Here is a 16,259-nt window from a genome sequence, read left to right on the forward strand (position 1 = left end):
AGGCCTTCAAATGTCACTTTTCCACAAGCACCCCAGAGGAATCTGTCAATACGTACCGCCTCCGTGGCAGTGAGTTGGCTCCCCACATAAACAAACAAACCAACCAACCTTTTTTATCCTAATTTTCATGCGTCGGTCTTCTAGAAGGTGACCCAAGGAAGATTTCTCCCCAAAAGGGCGGCCAGCTTTGCTGTCCCCGCCGGGTACTTATTGTTCAGCCCCAGGATACCTCAAGGAAGCATCTGAAGCAAACTGCTTTGTGCAGTTAGGCTCAGATGTCCCACGTGCACGTATCTGTGCGTACCCGTGGTTTACAAAGCCAGACACCCTGGGACGCAGCCACGGGGTCCACGCTCTGCAGCCCACCCCCAACACCCCACCACCGTGGGTAATGAGATTTTCCACGACAAGACGTTTCTGCTTTATCCCCATCTAGTGCAGCCATTCAGTGCACAGTTCGGGGGTGAGCAATCAGTAATTAGCATCTTCTAACTCCGCTTACTCTTAACGCCTAATCATCCTTAATTGCATGGGACTGAACAGAATGACAGGGAAGAAAAGAAGGTGACAGGTCTGGAGGGGAAGAAAGGAGGCCTTCACATCCACCCCGATATAAAAGCTGTGCACGGCCCTGCGTAATAGGTCGCCACCTTTGGATCATATAAAGACTGACACAGAGGGACAGAGGTGATGCTAACACAGCCAATCGTTTCACCAGGACAAAGGACTCCCTTTCAAATACCTCTGTCCCTCCGATTTCGGCTGCGGGAAAAAAAAAAATCAAGCCTTTGAAACAGTTCTGGCTTAGATACCCAGCAGGACATAATCCACAACCTCCAGTGCATGTTTAAGATAATAATGTAACTGCTAGTATCTTACTTGGGAGAAGTTTCCAACCCCACCCACCTCCTTTTTTAAGTAGAACAACCTGGATAAATCTGAAGCACTTTTTTTTTTTTTTTTGAGGGAGGGAGGGAGGGAGAGAGAGAGAGAGAGAGAGAGAGAAAGCGCACAGGGGAGGGGCAGAGAGAGAGGGGCACAGAGGATCTGAAGCAGGCTCCACGCTGGTAGCACAGAGCCTGATACGGGGCTCGAACTCATGAATTGCGAGATCATGACCTGAGCCAAAGCCAGAAGCTTAACTGACTGTGCCACCCAGACGCCCCGACCTCAAGCACTTTTTCATAAAAGCCAGCCAACGCATCTGTGAAGAGTTCTTCGTTCTTCTAACAGAAACAGCCATGAGTGGTTTGCCAAAATCATCCTATGACACAGCAAACAATTAACTTTACAATTTTTAAAAAATCCTAAGTGTTTCAGTCGTACAACTAGTCCCCAAATTCCATATCTATGAAGCTACCTAACTGCGGGTCTCAATGTATTGACTACGAACAGAAAACAATTTCAACAAAACTTAAACACAGAGAAAGTGCTCCGGCAACGAGATGGGGAAAACGGGATAAAAGTCTCGCATATTCTCACAAAGGCCAGGAAAAGAACAGCAAATGTCACATTTGAGTCCCCCAGTAACACGCACTCCCCCTGTAACACGCGCTCTGCCTCACTCACACACAATGAAATGTGAACGTCCGGGCATTTAATGTGAATTGACAAACTATAACTACATAATGATAAAAAGCTAACCAATCCCAAAGAACATTAAAAAGAATAGAAAAAAAAAGAAAAGCTCATCGTAACACCCAGGGTACGGTGTGAGTGCCACATCCAGTTGTAAAACCTACAGTTTTACATTACAGAGCACTAGAGAAACCAGACGTTGAGGTTCCTGAGGTGACACAGGGTACATCTTTCATCCTCTGCGACACAAGGCAATCAAATGTCCACCCCTGATACCCTGAGTCCCAATAGTCGTGTGTGCATGTGTGTGCATAAGTGTGTGCATAAGCGTGTGCATAAGTGTGTGCATGTGTGCATAAGTGTGTGCATATGTGTGCATAAGCGTGTGCATAAGCGTGTGCATGTGTGCATGTGTGTGCATAAGCGTGTGCATAAGTGTGCATGTGTGTGCATAAGTGTGTGCATAAGCGTGTGCATAAGTGTGTGCATGTGTGCATAAGTGTGGGCATGTGTGTGTATAAGTGTGTGCATGTGTGCATAAGCGTGTGCATGTGTGTGCATAAATGTGTGCACGTGTGTGCATAAGCATGTGCATAAGTGCATAAGTGTGTGCACATGTGTGCATAAGCGTGTGCATAAGCGTGTGCATAAGTGTGTGCATAAGTGTGAATGCACGCGTATGTGTGCATGTGTACGTTAAGTATGTGCATATGTGTATACGTGCATAAGTGTGTGCGGGTGCACTGCATAAGCGTGTGCACAGGTGTGTGCATGCACAAGTGTGAGTACACATGTGTGCGTGTGAGTATACATGTGGGCGCATGTGCGTGCACATGGATACATGTGCGTGTGTGCACGTGCGTGCATGCATGTGTACACAGAGGAGTGTGACAGGGAGAGAGGTAATGCTGGAGGCATCAGTATTTACGTCTCAACAGAACCACAGAAATTTCCGAAAGCTGAGATTCTGAGGACCGGCAAGCATCATGAGCCCCTCGGTTCCGCTATGCCGTCGTCTGCAAGGCCCACACGGAACGGGAGCTAGGTGGCAGGGCTCCTCCGCTGGCACTCGCAGTGACAACGGCTCCACGGGCCCGAGGTGACCACTGTCTACTCCGTGCCTCTTTGAATGCCAGACACACTGGAGGGAAGCGACTTCCTGCGTCCCCAGGCCAGACCAGTGCCGGCAGCTGCACAGGGAAATCGGCCTTGCTGTATCCACATCCTTTCTCATAATTAAGTCCCACAGTCACATCATACTCTGAATATGACCTTGGCATTAACATTTCAGTTAATGCCCTTCTGCTCCCATCAGAACCCCGACACCATAAACATAAACATCCCTGAATTAGGACCGTCAGGAAGGCCCTGCTTATGTCATCATTCGTGAGCAATCGTTCACTCCTGCATATGGCTGCCATTTGGGCAAACATATGGTGCTGTAATTCTTCTTCCCAACTCCAGTTTCTAGAGAATGCTAAACACACAGGATAACACGCTGCTCTCAGATGAACCATGGAAAAGTTCCAAGGATTTGTATGTAATCTCGATCAACGTAAAGTGACAATTCTGACCATTTTTTCTAGGAGTTGTTGTCAATAACTACACACACATGTGTGGGCGCACGCAAACACGCATGCATTTTCTTTATAGTTTTAAAAACTAAAGCAAAAAGTAGAATGAAGGAAACAGTAAAGATCAGAGTAGGCATCGATGAAATAGGAAACAAACTCAATAGAGAAAATCAACAAAACCAAAAGCAAGTTCTTTGAGAAGATCTATAGAATTGATAAACCTCTAGCCAAGGAGCCAGGGGTCAGAAGGGAGGGGAGAAGAATCAAACGGTCAACAGGAATGATATTCCACGATATTCCACAAATACTGACAGCATAACAAGGGGATACTACGAACAGACAAGGGAGATGAAATGGATACATTTCTTAGAAGAGTCAAACCACCACAGCTCCCTTAAGAAGAAACATATGAATGCATCTATATCTATTAAAGAAACAGAATTTGTAGTTAAAAAACTTCCCCAAGGAAAAAACTCCAGGCTCGGATAACATCACTAGTACTTTCAGCCAAACATTTAGAGTTGGTTATTCTCAATTTTTCTAAAAGTCCAAAGAGAAGGGACTAGTTCTGAGTCCATGATCACTCTAATACAGAAAGCAGACAAAAACTTGGTTTTAAAAAGAGAAAACTACAGTCACTGTCATTAACATAGATGCAAAGATTCCTTGCAAAATTTTAATAAATAGAACCCATCAAAATACAAAATGGATAATACACCATAACCAAGTAGGGTTAATCCCAGGAATGAAAGGTTGAATGAATATCCGGAAAATCAATCAATATAATTCACCACATAAACAAACTAAAAAGAAAAAGAAAAACACAATCATAGAGAAAAAAACATTTTTTTTTTTTTTGACAAAACACAAGACTAATTTCTGATAAAAACCCTCGGCCACCTTGGGGTCACCTGGGTGGCTCGGTTAAGCCATCCGACTTCAGCCGGGGTCATGATCTCGCAGTCCGTGGGTTCGAGCCCCTCGTCGGGCTCCGTGATGACAGCTCGGAGCCTGGAGTCTGCTTCTGATTCTGTGTCTCCCTCTCTCTGTCCCTCCTCCACACACTCTGCGTCTGTCTGTCTCTCTCTCAAAAATAAATAAACATTTTTAAAAAAACTTCAAAAAAAACAGGAAAAAGAAAGTCTCAGCCACCTTGGAACAGAAGAGAAACTTCTCAACCAGAAAAAGGGCATCTATGAAAAACCTACAGCTAACATCACACTTAGTGGAAGAAGGACGCTTTCCCTCCAAGGTTGGGAAGAGAACAAGGATGTCTGATCCCAGCACTTGTGCTCAGCACTGATCTGGAGGTATCAGCGGGGCCAGTTAGCAGGGGCCGAGATTTTATTTTACCCCTGCCTGGAACCCAGTAAGCTAGCCTGCTGCTATTTGGTGAACGTCAGCAGGAGACAGGAGACCTCTGGGTGAGACAGAAGCAACTTTCTTATTCACGGCATAGCACACGGCGTGAGTCCCACGTGCGCACAGATTCTCCCTGACCCCAAAGCCCCACAGGGCGACACAGAGGGCTCAGGGAGATGCCCGCACACACACAGCGATGCTTACAGGGAAGGAACCTCTGAACTTGGGTAACCTACGCTTCTCAGAGTGAACAGTAAGCGAGCCTGCTGTTTGTCCATAAGGGAAACATGCCACCACATCACACGGGTGCTTGCAGGGGACACAGTCCTGAGAAGCAGCCTGGGTGGAGAGCAAGTCACAGCAACGAATCCCCGGCGTACCCAGTGAGACAGGCAGGAGCACAAGAGACCCACAAGGAAGGCCTCCCAACAGCAGTAAGGCAAGAAAAAGAAAGAAAAGGCATCAATACTGCAAGACGAAGAAGCAAAATTGTGTTTATTCTCAAACAACACCATTGTCTATGGGGAAAACGATCAAACCCATTTTTAAAAGCTACTAGAGGGGCGCCTGGGTGGCGCAGTCGGTTAAGCGTCCGACTTCAGCCAGGTCACGATCTCGCGGTCCGTGAGTTCGAGCCCCGCGTCGGGCTCTGGGCTGATGGCTCGGAGCCTGGAGCCTGTTTCCGATTCTGTGTCTCCCTCTCTCTCTGCCCCTCCCCCGTTCATGCTCTGTCTCTCTCTGTCCCAAAAATAAATAAACGTTGAAAAAAAAAAAATTTTAAAAGCTACTAGAATGGAGGTGCCTGGGTGGCGCAGTCGGTTAAGCATCCGACTCTTGATCTCAGCTCAGGTCTTGATCTCAGGGATGTGAGTCCAAAGCCCCACACTGGGCTCTGTTCTGGGCATAGAGCCTACTTAAAAAAAAAACCCAAAGCTACTAGAGCCAACAGGTGAGTGCAAAAAGGTGGCAGGACAGAAGATCGTGGTATGTCTATACACTGGCAAGAAGCAATTAGGAACCAGAATTTAAAACAATATTGGGGCGCCTGGGTGGCGCAGTCGGTTAAGCGTCCGACTTCAGCCAGGTCACGATCTCGCGGTCCGGGAGTTCGAGCCCTGTGTCAGGCTCTGGGCTGATGGCTCGGAGCCTGGAGCCTATTTCCGATTCTGTGTCTCCCTCTCTCTCTGCCCCTCCCCCGTTCATGCTCTGTCTCTCTCTGTCCCAAAAATAAATAAACGTTGAAAAAAAAAATTTTTTTTTTAAAAATAAAAAAAATAAAACAATACTATTTATAATAGCATCAAAAAATACAAAATACTTGCGAATAAATCTGACAAAAGATGTGTAAGACCTGTAACACTGAAAATCTATGTAAAACACTGTTGATGGAAATTAAAGATGACCTAAATACGTGTAGAAATACATAGTTTTCTTGGGTCAGGGACTCCGTACTGTTAAGATGTCAATTCTCGGGGCGCCTGGGTGGCGCAGTCGGTTAAGCGTCCGACTTCAGCCAGGTCACGATCTCGCGGTCCGTGAGTTCGAGCCCCGCGTCAGGCTCCGGGCTGATGGCTCAGAGCCTGGAGCCTGTTTCCGATTCTGTGTCTCCCTCTCACTTTGCCCCTCCCCCGTTCATGCTCTGTCTCTCTCTGTCCCAAAAATAAATAAACATTGAAAAAAAAAAAAAAAAAAGATGTCAATTCTCCCAAACTTGATTATAATATCAATCAACATCTCAGCAGCCTTTTCTGTAGAAAGTGAGCTGAGTCTCAAATTCACAGGGAATTGCAAAGGACCCAGAATCACTACACAACTTTGATAAAGAAGAACCATCTTGCAGGACTGACACCCTCTGAGCGAGTCTTACTATAGAGCTATAGTAATCAAGACCGTGTGGCAGTGGCACAAAGACAGACCAACAGACCAGAGGGGAGAGATTCAGAGTCCAGAAACAGACCAACACTTACATGAACAACAAAAGTGAAAGCCAGTTCAGTGCAGAAATAACGGTCTTTCAGACAAGCGAATATCCTACAGGTAGGATGAAAGAAAGGAAAGAAGGAAGGAAGGAAGGGAGGAAGGGAGGAAGGAAAGAAAGAAGGAATGAAGGAGAAAGTAAAATCACGAGAAATAAAGAAAAGACAGAAGAAAGCCAGAAAGAAAAGAAAGAAGAAAGAGGAGGTCGATGGAGCCGGAAGTCCTCCTTGCCCGCCAGGACTGACGCTAATTCCACCCCTCCTCCCACTCCTTACCCACCTCACTCCCTCCTCCCGCACTCCCGCCTTGCCCTCCCCCACCTCCCTAAATGCTCCGCACACATAAAGAACAGCCCCCCCCCCCCACACAATCCCCGCCCCCTTCCCTCCCCTCCCGTGCCCAACAAAGCTAAACCCACAAGACCAAAGAAGCAAGAAAGCAAGAAAGAAAGAAAGAAAGAAAAAGAAAGAAAGGTCGGTCTATATGTTGCTTTATATACAGAAACTATCTCAAAGTGGACCATAGACCTAAATGTATAACATAAAGCTATAACGCTTCCAAAAAACATGGAACATTCTGTGACCTCGGTTTGAGCAAAGACTTATTCAACGACACCAGCACAATCCATAAAAGAGAATACTGGCAAATTGGGCGTCATCAAAATTTAAAACTTGTGCCCTTTGAAAAGTACTGCAGAGAAAATGAAACGCCAGGGCTCAGACTAAGAAAAAATATGTATAAATCAGGTATCTGATAAGGGATGTGTATTCAGAATGCAGAAAAGGAATCTTCATCAGAAAACAAACAACTCAATTCTAAAAGATGGCCAAACATTTAAACGGACACTGGGACAGGGAGACAGATGATGGGCAAACGGGCAGATCAAAAGATGTTCAGTATCTGTAGGCGTTAGAAAAACGTAAGTTAAAACTACGATCGGAAAGCATCACGTACTTTCCGGAATGGCGAAAATGAAACACACGGGCCGTGCCAGGGCCAGGAGGGGGTGGAGGGGCTGGAAGCCCCGCGCTCTGTCGGTGACACTGTCAAATGGTGCAGCCACCTTGGGAAACGGTTCAGGAGCTTCTTAGAAAGGAAACAGGCACCCAGCCCCCAGTTCGGCCGCCCCGTGCCTAAGTACCCACCCAGGGGAAAGGAAAAGCCTACGCCCAATCAGAGCTGTACGCATAGGGGTTCGTGGCAGCTTGACTTGGCCAACGACGTCAACAACCCAACTGTCCGTCACCGGGAGAACGGGGACAGGGCCACAATACAGCCACACAATGGAACACGCTGCAACAATACGAAGGAAGTACGGAGACACGCAACAAAGTATAATCCATCCCCAAATAATTATACAGGCAGAGAGAAGGTGGTCAACGAAGAGTACACACACTAGGATGCCATTCAGACAAAGTGTTAGAAAATGCGAACTCTTCTCCGGTGGCAAGGGGCAGGCGCCCGCAGACAGGTGGGGGGCGGGGGGCAGGAGTGAGTGTTTACGGGGGGAGGGTACGAGGAGCCCACGGGGTGAGGACTAAGTCGGCTGTCTTGATTGTGGTTAACGGGTTCCTGGGTACGCATACGTCAGAACTTACCAAATCGTACACTTCAGTTCCCTGCTTATTACTTATTACAGCGCGACAAAGCTGTTTTTAAAAATCTACATTTTATTAGGACCCCAAGAATTCCTAGATCGCTATATTCCCAGAAAGACCTCAGACAGTGCCATATAAGAGCTGTGGGATTTTACTAAACCGTGTCGTCCAGAATCTCTAAGGAACAGTACTCTGACGTTTCACATAAAAGCTAATTAGTTCTTCTCAGACCGAGTTACGGAGAAAGCGTTTTCTTTACCAGAACAAAATCCCAGACCCTCCCCACACGGCCCCCTGTGCGATCTCTCATTCAGAAACTTCCATTTTCCCCCGTCTTGTTTTTCTATATCATCTCAAGAGAATCTCAACACCGGAACCAAAACAGGGGGTTCCTGGTTTCGGGAACTCGAGATAGGTCACCGCCGTTCAATCACAGCGACCAAGGAGCCGTTGTGGCACTCACCTGAGCGGGCCTGCCGCAGCTGACACCATGAATCTCCAAGTAGCTGAAGGTTAACTCGAGCTGCAATTGAAATAAAGACCCGTAATGAATGAGGGGTGCAAAACCTATAATTCAAGGTAAAAATGCTCCAATTAGAAAGTCCAAGAACAAAACAAGGCACTGGACATCTTCTGGAGGCAGGCTGGTTTCAGATCTCCATTTATGAATTAAGACATGACCTTGGGGCACCTGGGTGGCTCAATGAGCGAAGCGTCCGACTCTCGGTTTCAGCTCAGGTCATGATCTCACAGCTCATGGGATCAAGCCCCACGTTGGGCTCTGTGCTGACAGCACAGAGCAAGCTTGGGATTCTTTCTCTTTCTATCCCCGCCTTCCCTCACTCGTGGTCTCTCTCTCTCTCTCTCTCTCAAAATAAATAAATTAAAAAAAAAAAAAAGATATGACCTTGATTTATCCTAATTCAGAATAAGTATTGGTCACTTTACTGAAAGGCTGAAAGGAAGGTCCAAGTCTGACTTTAAATTTCATCCAGGGACAAAGTCACGGGGAAGTTCTCACACTTGCACTCCAGCATTTCTTCACTGAGAAATGAAGGTATAAAGCGAGCCATCTAAACATACACTTTTCTCCTAGTTCAAAATTTTGCCTCAGAAAGTCCCATCGAGATAAAGACAATGTTGGTTTTCTTTTCCTTCTAAACCCTTTCCCCTCTGGGTTATACTCCCTCTACCGTCTCTCATAGAAATTCATATTTTGAACGGACTTAGAAAAACACAGTATGTAGGAATTTTAAACCATGGTTCAATGAAACACACAGAGTTGAGTCAAAATCTACGTCTCTCTGTGTGCAGATAAACAATGATTTATTTCCTTCCCAAGTAACAGGTGACCCTTTCTCTCTTCTCCTGTAATCAGCATTTCTTTTTTCTTCAACATATCTCCAGTCCCACATTTTTCCTATTTTTCCTGGACAACAGGAAAAATCTCTCCCCCCGTTTTGCAGCCTTCCATCTGACTACAGCAGTCGCACGGCACCCGATGACAGGACTGCATTAGATCCGTTTGCTTGACCTCTTCCCCTTAAAACCAGAAATGCCAGGGGGCGCCTGGGTGGCGCAGTCGGTTAAGCGTCCGACTTCAGCCAGGTCACGATCTCGCGGTCCGTGAGTTCGAGCCCCGCGTCGGGCTCTGGGCTGATGGCTCGGAGCCTGGAGCCTGTTTCCGGTTCTGTGTCTCCCTCTCTCTCTGCCCCTCACCCGTTCATGCTCTGTCTCTCTCTGTCTCAAAAATAAATAAACGTTAAAAAAAAAAATTAAAAAAAATTAAAAAAAAAAAAAGGGGGCGCCTGGGTGGCGCAGTCGGTTAAGCGTCCGACTTCAGCCAGGTCACGATCTCGCGGTCCGTGAGTTCGAGCCCCGCGTCAGATTCTGGGCTGATGGCTCAGAGCCTGGAGCCTGTTTCCGATTCTGTGTCTCCCTCTCTCTCTGCCCCTCCCCCCGTTCATGCTCTGTCTCTCTCTGTCCCAAAAATAAACGTTGAAAAAAAAAAATTAAAAAAAAAAAAAACCAGAAATGCCAGGGGGGAAACGAGACCCTGAGTTCTGCCCCCTGGTGCCGTACTGTACCTTATTGCATCTGGCAGGATGAACCTGAGAACACAGAACCCCTGAATCTCCCGTTAAATCTCTTGATGTACGGTGTTGAGGACGAGAGGTAGAAAAGGTATTCTTTCATTATTCACTCAGTCAACCGACAGACGTGAACGGAAGACCTGCTGTGTGCCAGGATTGGAACCGGAAAGAGGAACGAGACATTTCTCCTGTCCTCCGAGAGTCAAATGTGGCATTGGAGGCACATTTTAAACATTCTATTCAGAGGGCACCTGGGTGGCTCAGTCAGTTGAGCATCCAAGTCAATTTCGGCTCAGGTCATGATCTCGCGGTTCGTGAGATCGAGCCCTGAGTTGGGCTCCAGGCTGACAGCATGGAGCCTGCTTAAGATTCTCTCTCCCTCTCTCTCTCTGTTGCACGTGTGCACCTACACTTCCCCTCCCTAAAATACCTACATACACACGTTCTATTCGAGTACAAGTCTTCTTACCTATAATTATCAGGATCGATACTTGGTTGGGTTTTGAAAAGTCATTTCAAGCAGGGAATGATTTTCTAAAAAGTACACACACCTACCTTCAGTTATTTCAAATTAAAACTTATAAACATCGTCTCATTTCCTAGCCTTCGATACAACGTTCAAGTTTCTTCTTGGGGTAAAGCCCACTGGCTGGTGCTATAATGGCATTTCCTCTGGGGGCCACACCCTTAAATGTAGGGTACCCAACGTCCAATTCAAGGCTCAGTCAGTTAAGCGTCCAACTTGGGCTCAGGTCATGAGCTCACGATTCATGGGTTCGAGCTCCACATCGGGCTCTGTGCTGACAGTGCAGAGCCTGCTTCAGATTCTTTCTCCCTCTCTCTCTGCCCTCCCTGACTCACACTTTCTCTCCCTTCCAAAATAAGACAGTAAATAATTAAAAAATTAAAAAATAAATTAAACTAAATTAAATTTTAAAATGGCGAGAGAACTTGAAGACACTGGCAAGGCAATTTGAAGGCATAAATTTGCTGAGTTGTTATCTGCTCCCCATCACCCCAGCCTTTAACCACTGTCTGGTCCTTACCAAGACCCTAATTTTTTTTTTTTTTTTTAATAATTCACCTTTATCAATACTCAGTATTGCACAGATGCTCTCTCCTTTTGCAGCCTTTTTCATTACTATGTGAAATATCTTTAATTAAATAAACTTACTATGGTAACCCTAAGCAAGAATAGGTTTAGAAGCAAACCACCTCGGCTCGGTGGGAGCCTGGCACCCTGGCATCTCCTGGCACCCTGGCGTCTCCTCCAGCTGGAGGGAGCAGGTGTGAACAGGTGCACGCTCTCACAAGCCAGCAGACATAAAGTGCAGCTGGCCTCGGTCGGCACCACCTGGGATGGCCCGGGCAGCTTTGATCAGCTCGGCCGAGTGAGGTCAATTGAGATGTTCCCGCCGCCCCAAAGGACTGTCACCAGGAGAAGCTACGTGTCAGGGAGCCAGGAAAGCATGGAGATGGTTCAGCGAAGCCCAGAGGAATGACTTCAAGGGTGTCAAGCAAAGAAGGGGCAAAACGGGGACTCCCGGCCATTTGCAAGGGCACGGAGGCACGCGAAGAGCGAGGACAAGGCGGAAACCACAAGGAGAGACTGTAGGGTCCCCAATCCGTATGTGAGCACAAGCTGCGTCCAGGATTCGGCAAGCGTCCCACCAGCGACACCTAACAGTGAGGACGCCGTGTCTAGGACGTACTGGGAGACGCAACAAGGCTCAGATCGCTGTCTCCAAGCTGGTCCTCACAGCGTAACAGTGCCTCACCTCGCCCACCCCACCCAGCCCACCCCGAACAGTGTGAGGAATGGCACCCAGCAGCGGGCGGGAGGAGCCGGGACGCGTGTGAGACAGAACCACCCAGGTTAGCGCCTGGGTAGACAGGAGGAAGGAGTTGGCATGGCCTATCAGCAGCCTCCACCACTCACCTCCACCAGCCCCAGAGCAAGTCCCCTCCCACAGCCAATAAACAAACTTACAAGTGATCACGTGACCACGCGAGTGTCCTGTAGGACCGCCCCCCACTCCATGGGCAGCAGCTCAAGCCACGCCCACACACCTTTCCCACCTGTTGCCTTCCCCCCCTGCTCCCCAAAGCCCTCCCCCAAATACCCCGGCTCCCCAAAGCACAGCCCCTATGCCCCGCTCCCCAAAGCACTCCACTCCACACCCCTCTCCCCATAGCACTTCTCCTATCACCCCTGCTTCCCAAAGCACTCCCCCCCAAACCCCTATACCCCAAAACAGCCCCCTCAGCCCTGCCCCCCAAAGCACTGTGCTCTTCCGTGCCGCTAAACACTGACCAGGAGACCCCTTCATCTGCCTGGTTCACGTGGGGCAATCCTTCAACCCAGCTTCTCTGAGGGTCTGTCCCCGATCTGACAATGACCCAACTCCCATCCCCGAAAGCAGAGCTGGGGCTATCTCGGTGATAGCAAAGTTTTATTTCTTCTTTGAGGTACCTGCTTTGTGATTCATTTCTATTCTGTCCATTTGACTGCTTATGTGGTACATTTCACAGAAAGACAAAAGAAAACAAATGTCTGATCGGCCCCCAGAGAGAAGAGATCTATGTCATAACCAGTACCTATTATGCAGCACTGTTCTGAATGTAATTATTTCCCCAGAAAGTTAATGTCACTGACATAGGTTTTCCTTCTCAGCCCAGGCCACTTACTGGGGCACCAGAAACCAGCCTTGTCTAAGGGGGAGTCCTGAACACACATCACTTTGGACGAAAAACTCCTTTTCTGTATTTGTGATGCGGACAATATCAGACATCAGAACCAACGTCCGGACCACCCCGGTCCGGCCAACTTGGACCACGAGGGACATCACAGGACAAACCAGACCTTCACTCGGGGCAGAGCAAGGATGGGGCAATGTGGGATAAACCGGCAAAAGAGAGGCAGGTGACCTCCCAGGAGGTAAGACACTTCTGCATCACAACATTTTTACATCGGGTGAACGTTTTATTCAGGGGCCTCCTACTCAACAGGCTACTTGACTATTTCTCAAGCTCATCAAATTTCCTTCTGCAATTAATTTTTCACCAGTGGGATAACGGCTCATTCGCTTCCTTATGGCCTGGCCTGCCTTCAGGTGTCTTAACATATGGGTAACAGTCCAACACTGTGCACATAACAACTGGTTTCATTTGTAACACATTATAAACATATAGACGCACTTCACGTTACCAAAAGGGGCGGGGACCAGTGGTCTCATTCCTCAGGGAAACTTCGTGAAATTTAGCGTCTGAGTAATCAGAAAGGAAAAGGGCAGGGGCGCCTGGGTGGCTCAGCCGGTTAAGCTATCCGACTTCAGCTCAGGTCATGATCTCACAGTTCACGAGCTCGAGCCCCATGTCGGGCTCTGTGCTGACAGCTCGGAGCCTGGAGCCTGCTTCGGATTCTGTGTCTCCCTCTCTCTTTGCTCCTCCCCCCACTCATGTTCTGTCTCTTTCTCTCTCTCAAAAGTAAATAAAGGAAAAGGGCAGCAGGTACCCGAAGGCCTGCACTGGCACACAGCGGGACGGTGTCTTGGCAAAATGAAACGGATCCCTTACAGAACAAAGTGGTGTCACATTGCTTTGCAGGGGGCACCGGAGTGCATGCAGAAGGGCGGAGGCGGCGACGCTTCTGGGAACGCACTAGTGACGACGGGCACTTCCCACACGTCAAAGCCTAGGAAAATCTGCCATCACAGGACCGAAGGAAGTGAGAGCCGGACTTGAGAGCAGTGTAAACCAGGCCCCGGGAGAGAGAAAAACTGACCGGAAGCCACAAGCTTCAGGGCTGCGGAGCACAAAATGTGTTACCACTTTTCTTGGGATGCTTTCGCACAAGAGGAGGGGAAACGATGGAGTAGAAACCATCATCGCAACGCTCGGGTGCTTTCTGGGGAGAAGGAAGGGAAATACGGGTATGCTAAGAACACTCTGGACACTGCCTAAGTTGTGTCCACTGAAGAGGGAGAGAGTGTGTGTGTGTGTGTGTGTGTGTGTGTGTGTGTGTTGGAGGAGATGCATCGCCACTTACCTTGGTGGGGATTCGTGCCGTCACGAGGAAGGCTCGGCATGACGTAAGCACCTGCAGAATAGGAAGACAGCATCAGTATAAGTACCACCAAGTGGGACTGATGGGTTTGGGCTTTACCCACAGGACAGAATGGCACAGGAGTCTCGAGAGGCCACGGGGCTGGGTTCCTGGCCTGTAAGAAGAATCGGTGAATCAGGACAGCCTCCTGGCCACATAGAACTCGTTTTCCTCAAGAGTCACCGCGTGAAGGTCCAAACTGAACAAATCACTTGTGAAATCTCAAGAGCCCAAGGGACAGCCCAATCAACAGCCCAAGGGACCAAGAGATTACTTCCGCTGAGTGAGCGCGACAGGTCTCTGGGATGTTAAGACACAGAGACCCTGCATACAGTCGTGAGCCCCGCCCCCCCCCATATCAGCAGCAGACTGAATGAAGAAGCCTAGGGCTCTGTGACACCTTCCTCACCACCGCCACCCACATTTGCCCGCTTCCACTCCCTGTGCACGAGCGGAGAACATTCACACAGTGCACAGACAGCGTATCAGGGGATGCTTCCAAGGTGTCCCCAGCTGTGTTTCTCAGCTGGGCCTCCCCCAGTCCTCGAGAGAACACTTATGGAGGTTTCGATTCCAATACTCCACTAAGAACATCTATGCAGTCCATAGGGCCCCACATGCTTCTAGGACCCCTCTTAGCCAGCAGAAGCCCTTGTGAATACAAAGAGGTTGGAAATGGTTTGAACTAATCCCCGGAGCAGGGGTCCCAGTCCACAACCGCCAAGGTCAGAATATGGTGCCACTCTGCAGCTTGGAGGTCTGGGCAGGCCCCAGGGCCTTTGCACTGAAGAAAGGAGTCTCCAGTACTTAAGTTCTTTTTTTTTTTTTAATTTTTTTTTTTATTTATTTTTGAGACAGAGAGAGACAGAGCATGAACGGGGGAGGGTCAGAGAGAGAGGGAGACACAGAATCGGAAGCAGGCTCCAGGCTCTGAGCCATCAGCCCAGAGCCCGACGCGGGGCTCGAACTCACGGACCGCGAGATCGTGACCCGAGCTGAAGTCGGACGCTGAACCCACTGAGCCACCCAGGCGCCCCTCCAGTATTTAAGTTCTGATGGGAGGACTGGCTTCTTCATTTCTCAAAGAACTTCCTCATCGCTAAATTTATTACTTACAACACAGCCCACACATTTCTCTCTTCCAGGGGGTCTTGTAGGAGCAATCCCCGGTCTCTTCGAGAATCTTCGGCCCACCAAATTCTCTGCACAGGGCCAGATCACAGAGCTCACGTGCCAGAAAGGACTCAGCATCACCTGGTCAGTGACCTGAAACCCCGCTGCGTACCGCCATCTCAGCTTCTAATCTGAGAGCAGGTTCCACAGAAACTCGTCTTTGCCGGGATCACGCCAGAGCTGGAGACGGAAGCTGGAGCTCCGGACCCCCAATCTAGAATCTTTTCAGACGAGCAAGAAACTCAACGGCACAAGCCCCAGACAGCAACGTGCAGCCTTTTCGGTATTTCGATAAATGTATCAAGCTCTGTGAACGTTCCTTCCAACAGACGTTGGTCCCACAACACCCAGGATCACGTCAGAAGCACACGAGCAACCACGGCCAATACTGCCGGGTACGCTGTTCTAACAGGCTTGTGCGCCCCATCTCCTTGAGTCCTCATAGCACCCTAAGAGCTAGCCTGGACACCGTTATCACCCCCATTTTAAGAAGAGGAGACTAAGACGCAGAGATGATGGGACTCGCCCGGGTGACCCAGCAAGCGGGTGGCCGAGCTGAGACTTGAACCTAGCATGCTCTGGGTCCAGAGACCGGGCTGCTGATTCCTTACGCGGACTCTCGAAATTCCAGAACCCACTTCCAGGTGGTCCTCACCCATGCAAACACGGATGAGCCACAGAGCTTTAAAGCCGGAAGGAAGCAGCGAGGTAAAAGCGTCATCAACAGGATGAGGGATGTTGGAGGTGCTGAGGAAAAGAGCCAGTCCCTACTGGTCTGCCTGCCTGTCCGTGCGTCTGT

The 16,259-nt window shown here is 48.7% G+C and overlaps 1 protein-coding gene across 5 annotated transcripts in view; it reads right to left on the reverse strand.

Annotated features, from left to right (window-relative positions):
* CARMIL1 (capping protein regulator and myosin 1 linker 1) overlaps positions 1 to 16,259 on the reverse strand; it is a 313,422-nt gene that overhangs the window by 186,044 nt on the left and 111,119 nt on the right. For all 5 annotated transcript variants that reach the window (XM_030314690.1, XM_032593106.1, XM_032593105.1 and 2 more), the window contains 2 exons: positions 14,231 to 14,281; positions 8,553 to 8,612 (listed from right to left, as the gene is read on the reverse strand). In XM_030314690.1, the coding sequence (XP_030170550.1) occupies positions 8,553 to 8,612; positions 14,231 to 14,281 (111 nt within the window). Of the gene's footprint in view, positions 1 to 8,552; positions 8,613 to 14,230; positions 14,282 to 16,259 lie in introns of those variants that run through there.

The sequence above is a fragment of the Lynx canadensis genome, chromosome B2 (genome assembly GCF_007474595.2).
Source record: "Lynx canadensis isolate LIC74 chromosome B2, mLynCan4.pri.v2, whole genome shotgun sequence".
In the NCBI taxonomy this organism is placed as follows: domain Eukaryota; kingdom Metazoa; phylum Chordata; class Mammalia; order Carnivora; family Felidae; genus Lynx; species Lynx canadensis.